General features: G+C 35.9%; 1 protein-coding gene across 1 annotated transcript; it reads left to right on the top strand.

The window, feature by feature from the left end:
• The first annotated feature begins 1987 nt into the window (after positions 1–1987).
• On the top strand, positions 1988–18559 carry LOC114241197 (serine/threonine-protein kinase 40). The gene is made up of 8 exons (XM_028171977.2): positions 1988–2615; positions 3229–3372; positions 4451–4684; positions 5303–5435; positions 6654–6834; positions 7886–7979; positions 8452–8643; positions 9229–18559. Exons 1-8 carry the CDS (start codon positions 2268–2270, stop codon positions 9706–9708), a joined length of 1806 nt encoding a protein of 601 aa, XP_028027778.2. The 5' UTR covers positions 1988–2267; the 3' UTR covers positions 9709–18559.
• Positions 18560–22914: the final 4355 nt, after the last annotated feature.

Genomic DNA, 22914 nt, shown 5'->3' with positions numbered 1-22914 from the left:
AATCGGGAAAAAACTGGGAAAATCTACCGACCCTCAATCTATGTTTTATATTCGTTGCAAAATCTTCCATTTTTTGTAGTTTAATAGTAGAATGTTGAAATTTCACAAAACAACTCTGAATATGCATGATAATAGCTGCTAACTTATAAAAAATCGCGTTTCAAATTTACTTCCTGTGGTGGTAATTATTTTAGTGCTAGAAACTTTGCTCTCTTTTATTTATTTGATAATAATAGAAGACGACTATGATTTATAAACGTTATTTAGTGTTTGAACCAGCATATATATTAAAGGTAAGTCTCAGTTGTTATTGGTTTTAATGTATTTGATTAAATAAAAATACATGTAAAAATCTGTTGTTTTTGGGGATATTGGGGACGTCTTAGGTACAAATAACAACGAAAAAGGGGTCAATTGGGATGAGAATACGTGAAATGGAAACGACCTAAGTATAAATAGGTACAGGTTTGTAGGGTTGTCTATGTAGTTATAACAATATTTTTTAAATTTGTTGGTAAAAATCTGGTTTATTCGAAGCGAAATTGGGAATTAGTCTTTAGTTGAAATAGATAAGCAATTTAATATAAGTAAGTCGATTTTGCAGAGACATGTAACAAGATCAATGAAATCTCAAGGTGGACAAAAATGTCTAAGTAATACATAATAAAATATTTAATATTTGTTCAGAGTGGGGGTATTCATCTGATTAATCCATGGAATAACCGACACACCTAATCTCTTAACCCAGATAGAAATATCAGCCCCTAAGTACTTACCAAGAACGGAGAAATATAAACCGTTTCTAAGAAAGCCCACTATATATGTATAAATATATATACAGTCAAAACCGTTTACTGCGACATCGTTTATTACAACATGCCGGTTATAATAACCAAGAACAAAGGTCCCGGCTGAATGCCATATGACCCCTTATTAAAAATATTGCTTTCTACGACATTGGTAATAACGACATACCTCATAAAACGACCACATTTAACTAATATTTCGGAGAATTAGATCTGTTAGAACGACCGGCTAAGCTGTATTGTAAACAATTTGAATAGGTATCCACATTTGTCTTCAATGGCTTTTAAAATCAGGAAAGAAAACAATAGGATTTAGTTTAGTGTAGGGTCTTTTCTAATTCTTAGAAACAAAACACGTGCATGCGGTAGTCAAGGCCCGCTTCTTCATATCTCTTTAGTTAGTTTGTTACTTATCTATATACAAGACGCACCAAAACTTTGTGGAGTTATTCGTGAAACTTTGAAAATGTCGCAAAGAAAAAGAAAACAAATTAAAAATTGAAGAAAAATCGCGTATTATGTAAATATATTTTCCAATAATTCCCTATCGATTTGTTTGTACTTGCACTATACATATTAAACATCACCGGTTGTTACGACTATCGGTTTTTACGACTGAATATGAGCAGTCCCTTCGATGTCGTTATAACAGATTTTGACTGTATATATATATATATTTGTTGTTAATGCACTGTCGATTGCACCTATAATTGAGGTGATGTCTGCCATGTACTTTTGTCAGTTTTTCAATTTTTTTTATTGATCACTTTGTTGGTGCAACTAAATAAATAAATAAATTAAAACTATATATAAAAATAAAAGTAGTGCCAACCCTAGCAAATTTCTCATTACGTCCCAATTAACCGCAATTTTCGGGTAAATAGGGATTACACCTATTTTTGCATTTTTTGCTTAAACTGGAATGCTAGTTGCATAATTTTAAATTAGACAACAAAGATGCCCCCAAGACTCGATCATTTTGATCCTGATATAGCATTATATACATCAACAACTACCTTAAAATTGCTCATAAAGTTGGAATTTGTCCCTAATCGCCCCATTTTACGGTATGTCTTATATTTTAATACCGAAAATAATCTAAAATCAACAGCTATTCACATTTATACACACAGATATAAATTTAAAGCGTGACAAGTAATATTGGTATTCTGCGAATATTTTATTGTAATCATGATAAAAATGTATAAATAGACATATTGGTGTCGCAGCTGATCGACATCAAAATTTCCGAACGAAATATCAGACATCTTCGTTTGTCAAGTAAATAAACGGGAATCGACGAGAAATCAGAAATTCACGTTTACGTTTTATATGTGTACTCGTGTATTACGTAAATATTAATAATATTGACTAATTCGTTGCACTGTGTGTAATTTTGTGGAGCTTTATATTCTATAAGCGTCAGAAAGAGCTCTTATTTGTTTGTGAAGTTTCATCGTGATGGACCAAGAAAGGCCTGAAACCAGTAGAAATGGAAAGAGGACACGACCTTTGCTTTCAGAGCCGAGTGAGAAGATATCTAGGATGTGTTCGTACTTAGACTACGCTTCCCGTGTATCAAAACCTAGTGGTGTATTAAAGAATTCAAAAAAGGTGGCACCTTGTTCTGCAAAACGGCCTAAGTTACCTTATAATGAAAGTGATGTTCCTCCTGCGGGTACACTTGTTCCTGACAAGCACGTTAGGAAAGCCGGCCCATATTTATTGGGACCTAAATTAGGTCCTAGTCCTGTCAAAAGTATTGTTCAATGCCTAGCTAGGAAGGCAAAGACTGATGAGTTTTACCAGGTAATTGGATTTTTTCTGAATTGATATATTTATATATCTATAACACAGTGAAGCAAGGACAATATCTTTATTATTCATCGTCAGCTGTTTTGTGTCTTCATTACTCACGTATGTTGTGTAATGAATGATAAGATAAATAAGATGTTTAAAAATACAGAGAAATCAACATTAATAAGATAAAACAGATTCACTATTACTCTAATCTAATAATTGAATTTAAACTACAAATTTTTGTACAAAATAGCTTATGACATTACTATTGCTATAAAATATAACTTAATATGTTTTCTTAAGTGTTTTTTTTGGTTGTAAATTAAATTGTTTAAAAATCACGATTAATGCATTTGATACTTTGACCTCATGTCTGGATATGAGCAATGATAATGACAATGTTATGATGGGCTCCATTTGTGGTTTAATACTTAGGCTGCTTTATCTGCACATCATAAATAATATATTGAATAATAAATTATAGCAAGAACCTGAAAAAGATATTCCAGTAAAAAAATTAACAACTTATTTATATGAAAATAAAATCATTTGCTCATGATTAAAAGCACTGGAATGATAAATTGCTTCCACTTAAAAAAATCTTAATGCATTTATCATTTAGGTAAAAATATTGACATTAAGAAATGACGATCAACCAGAGACACAAGATGATAGACAGGGAAAAATGCTCCTGCATACAGAGTATTCATTATTGTCACTATTGAAAGACCAGGAAGGTGTTATACATCATCATGGCTTATTTAAGGTAATAAATAACATTGCAACATTATTTTTATTACAAACTAGCTGACCCGGCAGACTTCGTAGTGCCTGAACCGATAAATAAAAGACCTAAAGTTTTGTATAAAATAAACTTAAAGCAAACAAAAGGAATCCGTCCGACGAGGGGCACATCAAAGGAAAAACAAAATTGTTATTTTTATTTAATTCCGAGCATTTTCATATTTATCTACCTTTTAAACCTTCTCTGGACTTCCACAAATAATTCAAGACCAAAATTAGTCAAATCGGTCCAGCCGTTTTCGAGATTTAGCGAGACTTACGAACAGCAATTCATTTTTATATATATAGATATAATTTTTAAACAACAATCTAAAAATAAAAAGTTGTAGAAAGGTGCATATTTCAAAATGCATCTTTCAGCATAGACAAAACATTCGCATATAATTTTTTTCATTCTAAACAATATTATATTGTTTATACATCTATCATTCAGTCTCCCAGACCTCCACTGTTGGACATAGGCCTCTCCCAAGCTACACCACAATAATTGGTCCTGTGCTATCTGTATCCAGAATTTACATGTACATAACAGATTGATATCATATCAGTAAGCATGTGGCCTACTGTCTTGGTAGAAGATCTGGCAATCTCATACTGATGGAAAGTGGAAACTGAATTAATCACATCAGAACATGCATGCACCTGTGACATGAGGCTAAAGTTTCTTTATTACCCTAAATGGGCATTTAAGCTCACTTCCTCCTGGTCTATACGGGTTACTAGAATCTGTAGACATAAATAAATGGATACCATTAAAATATATATCTTGAAAATTGATGTTGAAGTCTCAGATTGTATTGTAAAATGAATGTTCCACCATTCGAACCCGTCCCTGAATTTGGTACCTGCTTTGTGAGAGAAATATGCACAATTTCTTTAAATACAATTGATTTAAAATTAGTAGACCTGGTATACCGTGTGTGTGGCTGTGTACTGATTTTTATTTTATTTCATTACTTAAAATGATGACAATTTCAGGACCACATTCAAAAAATCTATAACCTGCAGAAATTGATGTATTTTACTTAATCTAATTACAGGAATATGCACTAGAAGAAGTTCCAAATCCGAATGGTCCAGGTTTCATATACACCGGAAAAGTCAGACAGAGGCTATTCTTAGTTTTGGACTGCGTAACACCTCACCAATTCAGTGAGAAAGGTAGCGAACTGATAAACTTACAGCAATATGTTACTAAAGTTAGAAAAGTCCCCGAAAAAGAAGCAGTTCTGATATTCTACGATATTGTTAGAGTTGTTGCCAACCTTCATAAGGTGAGTAAATATTTTTTACTTGGTTTAAAGTGACAGCCAATATTTTAAGTTTTATTTAAATTGTCTAACTGAACTGATCATGGTGATGACGAAGGCCATCCCTGCATAAACCAATACATAGGTCAACACCAACATAAGTGAAGCTGGAGTGCAGGGAAGTCATTTAGTGGGTGGGCCCTAAATTCCTTGGGCCCGCGGTCTGCTCTCAACACCTGCAGATCATCGAGTCTCACATACCCCGCGCGCCCCCTAGGCGCGGTGACCTCGTAGGAGGTTCGGCTCTCGGCCTGAAAAAAAAAAAAGAAAAAAAAAAGGTTCCATTAAAGTGAAAGACTTTACAAAGAGTTCGTCATATAGATCGCTAACACACATAAATAATTAAGGTGTAAAGTATATAAGCTATATAATTAAGGTAATTAAGGTTTCAGTTCTAGCTATAGAAAAATCCCGCAAAGTAAAACTTACCATAACCATTGCAGCTTATAAATTCAACTTTGATTCCTGCAATGAAAACAAAAAATAAATAAACGGCAACAGTTCTAATTTGAAATGGCATTAAAGTAATCATTATTAGACAAATAATATAAATTATAATACATATGTTTTTTTTTTTTTCAGAGGAACATTGTCCACCGAGATTTAAAACTCGGCAACATCGTGTTAAATCAAAGGACTGGACGGATAATAATAACAAACTTCTGTTTAGGAACTCATCTCGGTAGTGACAGAGATCTGTTGAAAGATCAGAGAGGTATGTTCCTTGAAATAATTGACAATTGTTGTTAGTATTTACTTAGCTGAATTATTGTAATAAATACTAGAAATTTAAATACTATACTATACTATTTAAATTTAAATTCAATACTGTATTAACTACTCAATGTTTAAATATCTGTAAAGAAAAACCTTTAGTATTTAAAACCTCTAAAACTTTTTAGTTTCACAATAAGATTTTTCTTAGACATATTCACTGATCTGGCTGTCTGTCATTCAGAAAAAAAGGAATTCAGTTTTACAAAATTCAATTAAACTTTTTATAATAATAATTTAAAAAGGAGATTACAAGGCTTTAAATGTTGTTTTACAATGATATGGAATATTCTATATTGATTGAACAATAAAAGACTTAATTGCGTTTTCTATATACTAAGAAAATACTACCTTTACCTTACCTTTTGAGGTCAGACATTTTGTTGAGCTTTGAATTTCACAATAAGAGGATCTTTGATGATGATCTTATCGAAATAAGCGTCAATCGCATATTTTGCTTTTGTTATCGAGTATTTAGTTTTTCTCGACTGTTGACACAATTGTCCAGTGAATGTTGGCAAACTGAACTTCTGCTTTTTTCCACCTTATCCCACTAGGTGGGGTTGCCACAGCGAATTTTTCTATTCCATTCTCTTTTATACCAGCCGTCATTTCAACACTCACTCCTCTCTCCCTCATATCGTCATTCACACACTCCATCCATGTCCTCTTCGGTCGACTTCATCCCCTTCTACCTTGCAGTACCATTTCCATAGATCTCCTAGTCACATGCATCTTCTAGTTATACGTCCTTACGTTCCATAAAATCCAATAACCTTTGCATTAGACGCCTTTAGCTTTAACACTAAGAGCAGACTTAGGGACTCCGGTAACCGTACTCGTCGAACTCGACAAAGAGTTCGACGTGCAATCTAACCCATGCATCAGCCTGCTGAGTTTCTCGCCGGATATTTTCAGCGGGTCGCGATTCCGATCCGGTAGCAGATTCATTCGCGAAGCAGCTGCTCTTGAGCAGCTTACAAGGCACTCGGGCAGTTGTTAGCAAATCTCACCCCTCTTAACTGAGCCTTTGCTCGCCCACCTGTCCTGGTGAAACTGGAAAGGTCTCCAGGCCACCAGTAATCATAAAAAAAGCATCTACTAGTCACATGCGATCACAAACGATGGTTAAACTGAGCGATGGGCCAAAAACTTCCAGGTTCGCCAGCCTATATATCACCTGACGTTCTAATGTGCAAGCCGTATCTGGGCAAACCGTCGGACATGTGGGCACTGGGCGTCGTGCTCTACACTATGTTGTACGGACAGTTTCCTTTCTGCGACACGAGCCTAGCTCAATTATTCAGTAGGATACAGGCTGCCAACTATAATATACCGCCGTGAGTAAATCGTATTGTTATTATTGCTATAATCGAGAGCTGTCTGAAAGCTTGTCTACCCTTTGAATTTCAGGATTTGCTGTTATATTAGACTAATACTAGTGGTCCCGCAGTAGTCGAAATTCGACTATATACCTAATTGAAATTATAAGTTTAAACATTATTATGGTTCTATTGTCAAACACTATTATACTTTTTTAATTTAATCACAGATTTCGCCAAAACTACACTATAGATAATTAAGGTTAAAGACAAACAATATTAATCTATTCTCAATTTGATCACAGACTTTAAACAATAGCAAAAGTTTGACAATTGACAATAAACAAAGAGTATATTTATATGTATGTGTTGTGTAGTGTGTTAGTGTGTGTTATATTTTTTTTATTGATTTAATGTATTTTTATGCATAATAAAAAAAATAGCATTCTGCACTCCTTCTCTATATTTTCTATAAGTGTAGGAAATTTCATACTCCTCCGCGCAATTTTCGTAAAAAGGGGTACAAAGTTTTTGCTTCACGTATTAATATATAGATTATTGTTGGAAGAATCAGTATTGCTAAGTAACCCCAAAAATGATAACATTAAAAGTCGTGATAAAGGAAAATAAATATCGTTTTTCTTTTATCTTCAGGCAATGTAACACAAAAAGAAAACATGACGTGCGAGGTCAACTTTGCTTTCGATTGCGCGTCTGTGATATATATAATAGATATGAGCTACTTTTGTCATATTATTATATTCATTGACTAATTATGTTGTTAAAGTGATTTATTAGAGATAGATAGACAATTAGTATATTAAAGCCATATCAGCTTCTAGGATATTAAGCAACACCCTGTATAGTAGGTTGAGGTTGTCCGGCCATCGTCTTGTGTATATTTTAGAAACAGTCGTAGGAAATCTGCGTGGGTTTCACTTGTGTAGAGTCTGTACCGTCTTACCTATTTCCGCCATTGACCTATTGTGCGATACAATCAAAAGGCAGGAAAGCCGATCGAATCGCAAAACACCTACATACCATAAGAACATTGTCATTATGATTTCAGAAATGGCAATTCGGTACAAGTATCACACAATACTGTATTTTTAATACAGAGGCTCCTCGTGAAAGATCCCAAACACAGAATGGTTGCAGATGAAGTAAGTACTATCATTTTTTTTTATTTGTAATAGTGGCCTATAGCACAAGAGGCCACCGCAGCGCGTAGAGGTTGCAATGTGAGTGACTCTATCCAGCAATTGCATCAAACCAAAACCCAAGACTGATTCGTGACCGAAATAGGGACGGGTTTTTTTTTATTGCTTAGATGGGTGGATGAGCTCACAGCCCACCTGTTGTTAAGTGGTCACTGGAGCCCATAGACATCTACAATGTAAATGCGCCACCCACCTTGAGATATAAGTTCTAAGGTCTCAGTATAGTTACAACGGCTGCCCCACCCTTCAAGCCGAAACGCATTGCTGCTTCACGGTAGAAATAGGCGGGGTGGTGGTATCTACCCGTGCGGACTCACAAGAGGTCCTACCGCCAGAATTCTCCTACTAATATCACCTTTCTTTTAAAATTTGGACAGATGCGGTCTCGTCAAAATGAAATGGTCGTTTATTTCAGGTCCTCGATCAGCTTTCGAGCATAATAGCGAGTTACGTTACGATCTCCAACCCGCCCGAGGATCTGCAAGTGGTGCCGGATATTCCACTAGACGAGGAGACTAAAGATAAAAGTAGTCAGTCGATCGAACTAGAGAAGAAACCATTCCTGACTGTACCGGAAAAAGGAGGCGAACGGACGCCCACTTCTGGTGTAAGTCATTGGGGACCAGGTTTCGGATCCGAATATCTTATGTTTTTTCATAGCTCTATATCAGCCTTTCTCAAAGTGGGCGATAACGCTCCCTTGTGGGCTTAAAGGGGGCGGTAAGAGACACAGAAAAAAAAGCTTTATCAACTTATGCAATTATAATTAGACAAAAATACTTTAATATTAAAACAATAATACAATAAGACTACGCTATATTTATAAATATTAACAAAAGCAAAACATTAACTGTGCCACATGCCATCCGGCTATGGAATGAGCTCCCCTCCACGGTGTTTCTCAAGCGCTATGACATGTCCTTCTTCAAACGAGGCTTGTGGAGAGTATTAAGCGGTAGGCAGCGGCTTGGCTCTGCCCCTGGCATTGCTGAAGTCCATGGGCGACGGTAACCACTCATCATCAGGTGTGCTGTATGCTTGTCTGCCTACAAAGGCAATAAAAAAAAAATTAATAACAATACCTGAAGTCAAATCTTCTTTTCGATAGTTCTATATAAATTTCAAAGATGGCTGATGTCCATGGGCCACTGTGGCATTGTCGCGGCTCGTTTACATTAACAGTGTATTGCAGGACGAGCTCGGCGTGTATTGCGTCCCACTGCCGGACTTCCTCGCCTTGAATTTCCCGTCGCCGACGCGCGTTCAGCAAAACAGTATCCTCATACATCCCACAGTCGAGGCGCCGCAACAGAGGCAGATAACGGTCCAGAGGATAGGCAGGGACGCCAGGCCGCTCCTGCCCTGCGAGATAGCCCGGTACCAGCACATGTTCGCTCCGAACCAGAGGAGGGAGACCCCCGCCCCGGAGTCAAGGCCGGACAACCCGAGGCCTCCGACGGCGGAAAATTCCAGACTGAGGCATTTAGCTCAGCGGATCCCCCGGCTCAACGCGGCCTCGCACTCCGCCGACCTCCGGGTCGTGCCGTGGTCCGACGTTTCGAGAAACAGGAGCTGGGATCCGGATTACTTCCCGCGCTCGCACGTTCCAGAACATTCTAGAGTCCAAGCGAACGAAACCGGTAGCGTCTCTAGACAAGAAGATGAATATTAATTTGAGCGTTGCGTATTTCCGTGTCGTTTTGCTGCCAGATTAGTTTTTTTTTTAAATGATGACCTCTTTTTGGCGGGAACGCGAGGAGTGAAGTTGTGTGATTTGTTTTATTTTGTCTATTTAGTGTTTCTTCAGGTTTAAATATGTAATAACGGTGGTTTATTAACTGTTTAATATCTGTGAAAGTGCACAAATGTGGGAAAATGAAACAAAGCGGCTGGACGTAACTTCTCTAGATCCTCGAAAAAGTCCACTGAAAAAGTCTCAGTGAATGACCGCTATTTTACTGAGATTATATATTTAATGATGATGATTTTTGTTATTTCAAGTGTTCGATGCGAGTCTTGTGTATTGTGAACTTAACACAGGGCTATAAATTTTTTTTTAGGCAGACGAGCATACGGCCCACCTAATGGTGAGTAGTTACCGTCGCCCATGGACTTCAGCAATGCCAGGGGCAGAGCCAAGCCGCTGCCTACCGAAATGATATGTAAATTATAATGGTTACGTTTTTCATTATTTTTAAATCATACGTGCTGTAAGGGAACCATGTCGACTGGTGGCAGGGCTTGTTGTGAGTCGGCACGGGTAGGTACCACCACCCTGCCCATATCAGGCAGGAAGCATGAGTTTCGCCTTGAAGAGTGGTACAGCTGATGTACTGATTGTTGATGTCTACGGGTAAACATTTAACATCAGGTGGGCGGAGTGGTCGTCTATCCATCTATGCAATAATAATAATAAAAGTCCAAACTGTCGTAAATTATTTTACCCTTCAAACGGGATTAATATATATAAAAAAAAAACCCAGAAAGTTCTACCATTTATCAACCCTAAGATTTTCTGCTGCATTTTTGGTATCGCTTAGATAGAAGAGTATGCGTAGTCCCCTTACTGCGAATTGGGTTGTGAGATCATTAACCCGACTAAGCAATCGAATATTATGGATACTAATATTATAAACTTGAATATTTGTATTAAATCACGCAAAATTTGCTGAAAGGACCAGAATGAGCTTTTGTATAATAATAAAATAGTATAAATATATCGACAGGAAAAACCGGTAATGTCGTGTAACTTGCGTAATGGCTAAATCACTTTTTACCATGTTACCAATTTTCAACTTTCTATCACTATAAAATTAAATATTATATAATATGAGTTATGAATTTTTGTAATAGTTTTGTGACTTTGGTTTAAAGTTGAGTTTTTCAAGTTACGACAATTTCTCTTTTTTCCGTCGATATAATGTCCAGGGATGGTAGACTTAATTAAAATTACTGTTACGTTTTAATCTCGAAATTTTTGTTTTTTTTTGTTATATAATTATATCCGAAAAATATTAATACAGTTATCGTGGTCCATTAATGTTAAATGAATTACAGAAGCAAATAATTTAATGACAGTAAAAAAGGCGGGATTTCATTTTGATTTTTAATTTAGTGTTGAATCGAACTCTGGCATAGGTTCCCTTGCAGCCGATAGATATTTAACGTAAACTTCGTTCTTGAGTACTTACTGTTAGCAAACCTACCAGTGTAATAACCAGTGGTCGGAGTAGGTAGATTGATTTTATATACTTGCGTCAAGATATTATAATATGGACATGCCCTTTTATCCATAATATTATTTTATAATTGAAAAAAAAAAAAAAAATTATCCTCATCGGATACAATTTCTATATTTATGAGATAAAGTAACAAAAATCCCTGTCTAAGTTTTGTCTCATACTGACAAGCGTCATTTCTAATTCAACAGAAAGGGACAAAATACTGTCTAACTATTCCAAGGTGTTTTTGTATAAAATAAAATACTGATTTCTTTCACCATTAGATAGCACTGGTAACGTAGTAGATTAATATTATTACTACGTTTTTCATCTTAAACACAGATTCATGCTAATTTCAAAATTCCGGAACAAATATCACAATAAATATGAAGTTCCGGTATTTTGGTGGCATATCTATATTATCCTCTACGTTTGACGCCAACGACCTTAAATCAATCTACCTACTCCGACCTTTAGTAATAACACAGTTGAGTATTCTTGGCGGTCGACTTAGTTCTTTTCAGCCGGCTTAGATAAATAAATATTTTGTTATATAGAACAGTGATCACTTAGAGATAAGTGTAAATATAATCAAATTGGTTTTTGTTTCGTAAATTTCGGGGCTAATGAAATATTTGTTAAATACTGAACTGCCATTAATGAATTGAATGTATATTTACCTAGTCAGGTCATAAATTCTGTCACATGTTTAATGTAAAATAATTGAAACAAGTTTATTCATTATGTAACCATTCATATACCAAAATGAACTTAACAAAACATAGATTCTTATGACACTAAAGTTTATTCAAAATGACCTCCGTGATTTTGAATACAGGCCTTCAATCTGCGCGGTCAGTCGTCTATCGCAGCACGAACGAGGTCCATGTCAATATAGGCGGCTGCCTTAATCAAGGATGTCTTGAGTGACTCCAAATTGGGATGAGGCTTTGAGCACGCCTTTTCCTCCAAGTGTTGCCATATCTTGTAATCTAACGGATTCAAATCTGGACTGGAGGAGGGCCAGTCTTCGTGCCGGATGAAGTCGATTTCACGCGCCGCCAGCCAGTCTTGTGTGCTCTTCGCTCTATGAGCTGGCGCCGAATCTTCTTGGAATACCCAGTGCCTGTTATTGAACATGGTATGAGAAACAGGTTCCACAAGGTTCGTCAGGACTGTATTTTGATACACAACTGCATTCGTTTTTACACCTTTCTCACAAAAATGTACCTCTGTTAAGCCCCAATAAGAAACTCCCAACCATACCATGAGCGAGGATGGAAAATGACCTCGTTGGACACGCGGAATACGGTTGCTCGCTTCTTCACTACTGTGTGCGTACACCTTATCATTTTGTTTGCTGTAGGTCTCTTCTACGGTAAAAATTGTTTCATCCGAAAAAAGAATTTCCCGATATTTTTTTCCCGCGTACCGCTTCAACAAAGCGCGGCATCTCTTCAGTCTCAGGTCCATTAGACCAGCATTCAAACGATGTCCTGTTTTTCTTCGATATGCCCGAAGCCCTAAGTCTTCATTTAACACCCTTTTCACTGTGGTTCTGCTTAACCCCATCTGAAGGGCCAACAGTTTCTGCTTACGTTTGGGATTTATTTGAATTCGCGCCTTCACAGCTTTTATCACTGCTGGAGTCCTAACAGACCGAGGGCGACCACTTCTTGACCTGTCATCTACACTAGAGTCTTCATTGTATCGTTTGATGGTACGATAAACGAATCTTTTAGTTATATTCAAATTTTTCAGTATGTTAAAAATTTGAATTGGCGCCTAACCGCAACGATGCAACGCAATAACTGCAACACGGTCTTCTTTAAGCGTCCACTCCATATTTAAAAATGAGTAAAATTCTAAAAGTATACATTTTTATTTTCATGAACAATTCGAAATTCGAATTCAATAAACTTTTTTGTGGCCAGCATTCTAAAAGAAAAGTTTTTACTGTGTGACAATACTTATGACCTGACTAGTTATATTTTTTAATAATAAACTGGCTGGTTTTGTATCTGTGTAATACTAGATAGTGCTAATATTTTTGTACTATATATTTTTGTTCCATATATACTTATGTAGTCACTATCGAACTTAAGGCCAATTGTAATTATTATTTGAATAATTTTAGATAAAATAATAAATGTTAATTCGTGAACAATTAGTGTTATACGTTATGTTTAAATATATAAAGCCTATGAAGAAATGTGATGGTGTCATCGTCTCCCGTAATGCGGAGAAAGTTCTAGATAATTTTATCAAGGTTAACAAATACGCTCACAGTTTAGCTGATGTGACATGAGGTATAATCTTGAATAAATAGAAATAATCCTCCAAATCGGCTCTCATAACTGGTTCGCGGCGTACATGCAGATCCGATGTCGAGTAGCGATGTATACTGGAGTATAACTTAGAAGCAAAGCAAAAAAAAATCAGTGTGCTTAGTGCGAGTTTTCTAACGTGCTCGATAGCGTAAAAGTTAGCTCATATTTGTATGGAATGGGATCGTTTGCCTACGTTTGACGTTAAGGGCGCTGTTCCAACTACATACAAAATTGGGTTAACTTTTACGTTATCGAGAACGTTCAAAAACGCGCACTAAGCACACTGTACTGGGTTAATTAAATGAGAAAACCAAGGAGGTTTTACCCTCTTTTTGCAAAGTACAATGATACACTATCTTAAGAAAACAACCAATTTTATTATACCACTCTAAACAATCTTCGGTAGGCAGCGGCTTGGCTCTGCCCCTGGCATTGCTGAAGTCCATGGGCGGCGGTAACCACTCACCATCAGGTGGGCCGTATGTTCGTCTGCCTACAAGGGCAATAAAAAAAAATGAGTGCACAAAGTGTAGATGCGATATTTAATATTATAATATTTGGTACAGAAATATATTATATTTGGGCAAAGATTAAACATTTGAGATTTATATGCCTACGCCACCGACTATACAAGTAAGTATACATTGCGTGGACAATAAAATCGTGTGTAATCAATATAGATAGAAACAAAGCTATCTAACGTGAAATCTAGCAAGATTTTAAATAATCATTTATATTATTAGAGGGATTTGAAATTGGAGATTGAGATACGCTGCCAAATTTGACAATAATTTTCCGAATAAAGCTTTTTTTAAATAACAAATTACGTAACAGACATTTCAGAATCAATTGAAATGGATTGGCACATGTACTTGAGACATCTTTGCTTAGATTGAAGCTATTGACATTTGGTTGAGGTTATCATAATGACAGTTTGATATACAAAAATTGACATGTGTCAGTTGCTAATTGAGGTTTACTGGCCATGGAGGGTAGAGGTCAGAAACACAGTCCCTGTGTATGTCAATGACATTGTCAAGGTGACCAATTAGGGCAGCATCATTGTAGCAAGTGATGTGAATTCAAAGATGGCGCCAAAAACTATCATATTAAAATTTTCAACTGGCCACACTTCATTTACAACTGCTACAATCATATCTTCCACTTGCTACGCTAGTTCTATTTTTGTGGGTTTTGACTTATAATACTGGTCTTTTTGGCGCGAACACGAGGAGTGAAGTTATGTGATTTGTTTTATTTTGTCTATTTAGTGTTTCTTCAGGTTTAAATGTGTAATAACGGTGGTTTATTAACTGTTTAATATCTGTGAAAGTGCACAAATGTGGGAAAATGAAACAAAGCCCCTGGACGTAACTTCTCGGGATACTCTAAAAAGTCCACTGAAAAAATCTCAGTAAATGACCACCATTTTACTGTTATTATTTGTTATCCAATATCATCTCTTTTCATTTAGTTTCATCCCAGTTGATTAAGGTCTTAAATTAATCATCTTCATTTCATTTCATTTCACTCCATATTATCATTGTTCATAAAAAGAAGAACAAAATTTAAATAAGACATGACTTAAAGGTCTTAGTTACAAGGTCATAAAATCCCTTAAAAAAAACTTATAATACTTGTCCCCCATGCAAAACAATTCTCCTTACCTCTACCCTCCATAATATAAGCTTGGATGTGAAATGTCATTGGTTGCTATCAATGTTTGAGATAGTGGAATAATAACTAGATAGATATAGTAGAAATATAGTTAGTAGAAAATATACTTTTCGTTTAAACATTAAAGTGAAATTTCGTTTATTTGAGGATTCTTAGTGTATAAGTTATTTTTTACGAACGTTTGTTTGATAATCCAGTCAAGGGCGGATCCAGCTTTGTCGCCAGGAGGGAGTCACATAGTCAAATTTAGATGCGTTCGTTCCCAAACGTTTGCCATTATACAAAGTTATAATATTATATTAAATTAATTAAGTATTGAAGGTATGTAGTTTACATAAAATCTGTATGGTGACAAAATATATAAACAAAATCATTATATTCAATTAATGGTCCACCTAAGTCCTGGGCTCAGCTCAGGGGGGTGGTCATGACCCCCACGACCCTCCCCCTGGATCCTCCATTGAATCCAGTAAGACTATCTGTTCGTATTTGAGACATTTAAATAGCGATGTAATGCAATATTTGCCAAATAAATACTTTTTTCACAGCAAGGAAATAAATAGGCTTGATGTACTTGTAAATACATACAAAGTAAAAATGTGATTTTTAAATAGTATGATTATGAAATAATAAAACAATAGTATGTATTTAGTTTATGTATTATTTAGTTTTTTATAAAACAAGTTTTAGGTTATTAATTTTATGAATTTATTTTCCTACTAGCGGTTCGCCCTCGCTTCGCTTCGGAAACATTAAAACACACATGAAATAAAAAAAAATAAAAAATAATGAAAAAAAAGTAGCCTATGTTCATCAGGGACAATGTCGGCTTCTAATGGAAAAAGAATTTTTCAAATCGGTCCAGTAGTTTCGGAGCCTATTCGAAACAAACAAACAAACAAATCTTTCCTCTTTATAATATTATAAGTATAAGTATAAATAATCAATTGCGAAATGTTTCAATAATTATAGTATGTATGCTACAGGAGTTATTGGTTTGGAATGCAGGTTGCACTTACGTCTTAAATAGGTAAAAAGTGTATTATCTATGCGCTTATGTCGTGCGTCTGTGGGGTCTGTACTGGCCTCTGGGCAGTGTCCACACAGCAGGTTTTTTTTTAAAGATTTTGTGGCCTGGTAACAAAACCTCTAAGCCAAATCTTGTATTTTCTTCTTAAACTCTCGTTACAACATGAAATATGTTATGAAGCAAAATGAGATAAAGTTGATTAATTAACTAATTTTAGGCTTAAATCAATTGGATTAAAATTAAATGAAACGGGATGACATGGGATAAAATTAAGTCTGGTTATTTACTGAGACTTTCTTAGTGATCCTTTCGCAAGAACCCGACAAGCTACGTCCAGGGGCTTTGTTTCGTTTTCCCACACTCGCGTACTTTCACCTAAGCTAAGTAGTTAAAAAAACACCCTCACATATTTGAATCTGAAGAAATATCAACCTAACAAAACAAACTAATCACACACGATCGCTCTTCCCGTTCCCACCAAAAAATCCCTCGGCTTCAGAGAGACCGGAAGCTTTTCTGTTCATCAACAGCAAAACTGTCATGTATTTAAAAAATTGAGACCTTAGAACTCATGTCTCTAGGTGGGTGGCGGCATTTACGTTGTAGATGTCTATAGGCTCCGGCAACCACTCAACACCAGGTGGGCTGTGAACTCGTCCATCTACATAAGCAATAAATAAAAAAAAACTACTACAGGTTTTTGCTTTGCAACACCTAACGATATTTCAATGCATCAGCTGATGCTTAATTGTATGAGATTGCGTGTAGCTTTAGAAAAACTCGAATCACCATCAGATCGTCTACCAGTGTTCGTTTTCAGGAACTGAAACTGCTTTTACCCATTCTGAAGAAAAACATACTTACATTCCTAGTTAAGCCGTTTTGAGTATTAAATGTAACTTTTTTTTGTTGATGTACCGTCCTTTTATGATTACTAGGGACAGGGCGTGTAGCGAGCCCCGTAAGGATACGTTAGGCTCATTCCTCATAGTACCCGATAGTCCTGAAATCTCGCCTATTTATGTCGCTAAATCCGGTGTGAATTCTGGGATGTGTGTTATGTAATAAGATTAGCACTCAGAATGAATGGGTGGCGATACTCACAATGTTCGATGACCCAACAAAAATAAGGATTTCATTAATAATTTTACCACGTCCTGTTCTCGGCTTATTAGAATATACAGTTTATTAGTGTCTTATGTAGTCTTAAATAACTAAATAACTTTAATATGAACGGAATTTTGTTTCAATAACAGTGGATATTAGATTTTCATTAAAACTATTATAATTAAAAGACTACCACGGGTATCGATACACGACGACCGTTTTCAATGCAATTAGTTTTGAATGATTTTTAACTTAATTCATACATACGTAAATGCTGATTTGTTGATAGGACACATAATGTTGAAGATATCCTATGCTTGTGTATAGTTTCGTGAAATTCCGTCACGTATATTTTATATATTTTATTATTGAGACATGAAACACCTTAAACATTAATACACAGTGAAAATCGGAACAATTCTATATTGGCAGTGTGGTGTCGGTTTAAAATAGCACCATGTCTTCTATTGGTGTCGTAAGGGGCTACTATGGGATTCTTCGGAGTATGATCTGCAGCAATCTGTGAGAATTATACCAGCGAACTGCAATCGCTAGGCGGCACGAGTAGAATTCATGAAGTGGCTTATTTCGGCTGCGAAATGGTAATTGAGCTAGGTCACTCATCTACGAAATATATAAACAGAAGATGCATAAGTGCCTAACCTGCGAAGAAGAAGATAGTATCTGATTTCGAACTTATGTAGCATATGAAAGCTGCGTTAGTTTTCCATGCTACAACAAAGTAGCTTTTCACAACATTTAAAATATAAATTAAATATGGGGACGTTTTTTTTTTTTTAAATTCTCTGCAATATGACATGTGTGTTCGGTACCAAGTTATTAAGTAATTAATATATTTAGTTATGATCATATTGTGTTATCTATCGGATCGTGAAGGTATTGAAAATATTTTGTTAATATTACGTTTTGAATCAACAAATAATTTTTTTATAAATAAAAACACTTGGGAATAAAATACTTGACAGTTACTTTAGCGGTGTGTATTTTTAAATATGAAAATGTAATATTAGGTAGTAACATAATAAATTTAATAATGTAGATTAATTATGTATTTAATAGTAAGTAGACAATTTTTGTTATTTGTTAGCTGCTTTATGCAGTATGTATGTACACGATTAAATATGAATTAAAAAAGAATATCGCTTGTCTTTTATTATTGTAGCGAGCAAAATATTATTATTTGCTTTGGTATGTATGTATTAGTATCTATACTTTTTCAAAGCAGTAATGTTAAAGAAAATATAATCTACGTAGGTAAGTAGGCACTACGGCAACTAAACCATTTGTTAAAAAAAATGCGTTGATCGATTTGTATTTTATTGTTAAAAAAATCAATAGTGCACTGCAAAAAAGTTATATAAATTCAAAACAGAATTACAATATGACAATAGGCTTGAACTATGTCCACGATAATTAAAATCTCGGAATATCTCTGAGAAGCGCTTTTAAACAAGAAAAGGGTGAGATAATCAAACAAAGAATACAAATATGAACTAATAAAATTATGATCTACGGAAAAGAAATGTAAATAAGGAAGATGCATTTACAATTAATGAGAAATACTGCGTAATGAGGTCACGACAAGATAACTACATCGAAATTAGAAATGAATGTTAAGGGTGACACAAATACATGATAAAAGGTGACAAGCATTTAAGGAAGACATTTTTTTTTTTTTTTATAACATCTAAGAGGCAAACGAGCAAGACGGGTCACCTGATGGTAAGTGATTCACCGCCGCCCACGGTCACCAGCGACGCCAGTGCGTTGCCTACCCTTCAGGTAAGAATATGCTCTTTTCTTGAATAAACCAATGTCGCAGTTGTTGGGGAAGACCGCTGATGGCAACGAATTCCAGAGATTATTTAATAGGAATATTATTATTGTAACTTACTTAATTAAATTGAGATAGATGACACCATCTAACAGGTGTCAATCACGGCTTACAATATTAAGTGTATTATCTATGCGACTGACATAATGTTAGCCCAATTTGGCAGGAACGCGAGGAATGAAGTAGCATCAATTGCTTTATTTTGTTAATTCAGTATGTAATAATTGTGGCTTATGAACCGTTCAGAATCTGTGAAAGTGTTAAAATGAAACAAAGCCGCTGGTATAGATACGAGCTTGCATGTAGCGCTGCAATTGGTTTTTAGGTTTTGTTTTTCACTTCAGCCTACCATAGATAATAAATACACTTTAATCGTCTGCCGGGTCCACTAATATTTTTAAAAATATGAGTGTATATTCATATTTTAGAAAACTACATTCTAATTGTATTTAGTTTTAATAAATCTCAGTTAATTTGTTTACAGCATAGATAGATACACAATTAACCACATTCAATATTGAAAGGTATAAACGTCGAGGCAGTAAAACCATCGTAAAAATCCGATTAAAGCATTTGTGTCGTTAAATTTAAAATTCACAAACGACAGTTCAAATAAGGGTGCTTTTATACGACCTAGCTCACGTTCCGATTCACGTGTTTATTTTTATAGCTTATTTATAACGATTAGTTTAAAAAAAGGAACGATAAACCAGTTTACAGGCTTCTGCTTCATCTGCAATTCGTATTTATACCTATTGGCTAGGGCAGGTGCGATACTGGAGGCGTGGTCTCGCTGTTTGGCGAACCCATCGACTGGTCTTCGGACCCTCGAGGTAGTGCGCTCCATCCTCGTGAAAAGGGTGAACCGCGACTGAGGGCGTCTTATCTTCCGACGCAAGTGCTCACAGGGCATAGGTGTTTCGGCCGATACCTGCACCGCGGTGTCTGGAAAAGAAAGGCTTTCGCCCGTCTCTGGCCCCTGATGGAGGCAACCTCCTCCTAGGTGCAGGTTACGGGGCGACTTAAGGGGGCGAGGTCGGGCAGTGTGCGACTAGCACTAGCGCGCTGCATGACAGTGAAAGTGCAAACTGGTCGACGGTGTACTGCGTTCCGACCCGGCACGTTGGTTCTGACCCAGCGGAGTATCCTGGAACACTAGCAACACTACAAGGTGGCCGGACGAGCTTCCGTAGTATTCAGACCGGTTGGTTGTCGACGATCGCCTCGACGACTTGTCAATCTGACGTTTTAAAGGTGACGCCCCGAGTTTGATTGCAGAATCCCCTTATTGACCTTGGGCGGAGGTCGGACGTCGGATGAGACAACACAATGAGAATCGCTTAGTGGGTACGGCCCTAAAAATACTGGGCTCGCTATTTACTCCCAACATTTGCATGTCGTGAAGTCGCGCGCACCCTAGACGCGTACCCCGCGTGTGATGATTGGCGTCCTGCCTGAAAAAAAGGTCAGGCATGATAGTGCACGTAAAATCTTACTAGTGTCTGTGGTTGATAGTCAGGAGCTATGATTGTGATGACTCAAGTCGTCCTCGATCTAATATTACTAGATTTTTAGAAATCCATCATCTCTGCATATCGAACATAGATAGGAAACTTAGATTATAAATATTATAATCCTTATCCTCTCTCGTCGTTCGATTTAGGTCCTTTGCCTCTTCTCTTATCTTATTTCATAAAATACTGAGAATGGCTATCTCTACTGATAGTTTTTCATTATCGATGCGACTATACCAACAACTGCAGACTTCGTTGAATATCTGGCCCATTCTGTAAATGTCCTTATTATAGCGTTTGAATTCTGAATGTAGGTACTACCCATAGGCATGAAATTGTCTCATAATCCAACCAATAAATCAACAAACGTGAATCAAAATTGAACTTAACAATATTGAAGAAATTTAATACTTACAAAATCAGATTTTCCCTGTACAATACAGACAGATGGAAGCGTATCTAGCCCGCGGCTTTTCAGAGGTGGGCCATAACGATACGAATCGGGCGGGATTATTTTTTTATTTGCCATCGCATAATACGCGTGCATTGTTATTCGGATTCCGTTTGAGGGTGAATTCCTGGTAATAATAGAGATGGAGATAGTACGTTATTTGTTATGTTATTCATTAAATAAATAATTATAAATGAAAGGTTTAGACGTCTTCGTTGCGTTTATAACCTTTTTTTGAAATGAACGTTTTAGGACTACCTTAAGTATGATGACTTGGTAATTACCTACGTCTTACTAGTAATTACTGATGTAAGCCCACGCGGGCAGGTGCCACCATCTTGCCTATTTCTGTCGCAAAACATAAGTTCTGGTGTTAATATACAATCGATGACCTCCTTCACGTCGTGATATCTATTGGCTTAAGAAACATATTTTGCTACAATGTTCCTTAATTTCTAAGGACATGTTGCAAGCTTACACAGGCTAATACTAACACTCTGTGTATTTCTGCCATGTCCCGAGGTGGGTGGCGGTATTTATGTTGTAGATATCTATAGGGCTCCGGTAACCACTTTACACCAGGTGGGCCGTGAGCTTCGTCTACCCATCAAAGCAATAAAATTAATAATATAATTATTAAAAACTTCTTAAAAACTTTCACCCGGTTAAAAAGTGGTTTTTAAATTCTCCTTTATGTTTGTCTATTAGTCAACTAGGAAAATCAATAAAACAATCCTTCAGACCTATTTTGAGTAATTTAAAAGAAATAACTGAAGAACAAATAAAAAATGATATTTAAAATGTATCCTAAATCACGTCTAGAAACGTGCTACGTCTACAGTAGGTATTATTTGTGCATGTATTAGCATATTAGGCGACGCTGGAGGCGACAGATCCGCTTCATACGCCCGCCGCTTTTTGTCAGCAAAATCGCTACCTAATATTACTGTACATCGTGTTTGAAATGTCGAAGTAAGTGTTCTTAGTTTTGTTATATTTAATTTTTTTTAAACACATTGTACATAACTTTTTAAAGTAATTACGCCAAAATATGACGTATCCGCGATGTACAATTTTCGAGAGTTCTATATCTCAAAATAATGTTACTTTTTTTAAATATGTGCTCAAATTGAATCAAAGATTAAACCTTAAAAATGATCTATGTAAATTACATTTAGATTATCATTACCCGCGCTGATGTAATAATGTTTATTTTATCAAACACTTCAGGCATTAATATAAAATTTTCAATAAGTATTAAAAAAAACATAATTTAGCACACTGTATTTAGAACTCGTTTCACATATTATTATGAAAGATTGTTCAGTAAAGAAGGCACGGGGCGAGCCAAATATATATCATTCCCGGCTGTCATCAATTCATAAATTATGTATGTCTACGTATTACTAACTCATTTCCAATTTTTAAAACAAAATCTGGGTGACCGTATTGAGGATGTACAAATTTATAAAAGTTTTCTTTTTGATTGCTTCTTGAGAACTGAGTTTGTATGAGTTCGTTAATATTATACTACTACTGAAACATACTATGTACTTGTAAATTTGCAAATAAACGATCTAAATAGTTTCGAAGGTGAAAATTTATCTTTTTAATGATTCAACACTATCTTAAATGTTGCCATGATAAATGAATTTTGGGCGAAAATTGCGGTATGAAAAACCCCTTTTGAAAT

Source organism: Bombyx mandarina, chromosome 07 (genome assembly GCF_030267445.1).
Source record: "Bombyx mandarina strain Sakado chromosome 07, ASM3026744v2".
NCBI classification, from domain to species: domain Eukaryota; kingdom Metazoa; phylum Arthropoda; class Insecta; order Lepidoptera; family Bombycidae; genus Bombyx; species Bombyx mandarina.
Note: the sequence above shows the minus strand (reverse complement) of the source record. Positions and strands in the feature narration are given on the sequence as shown.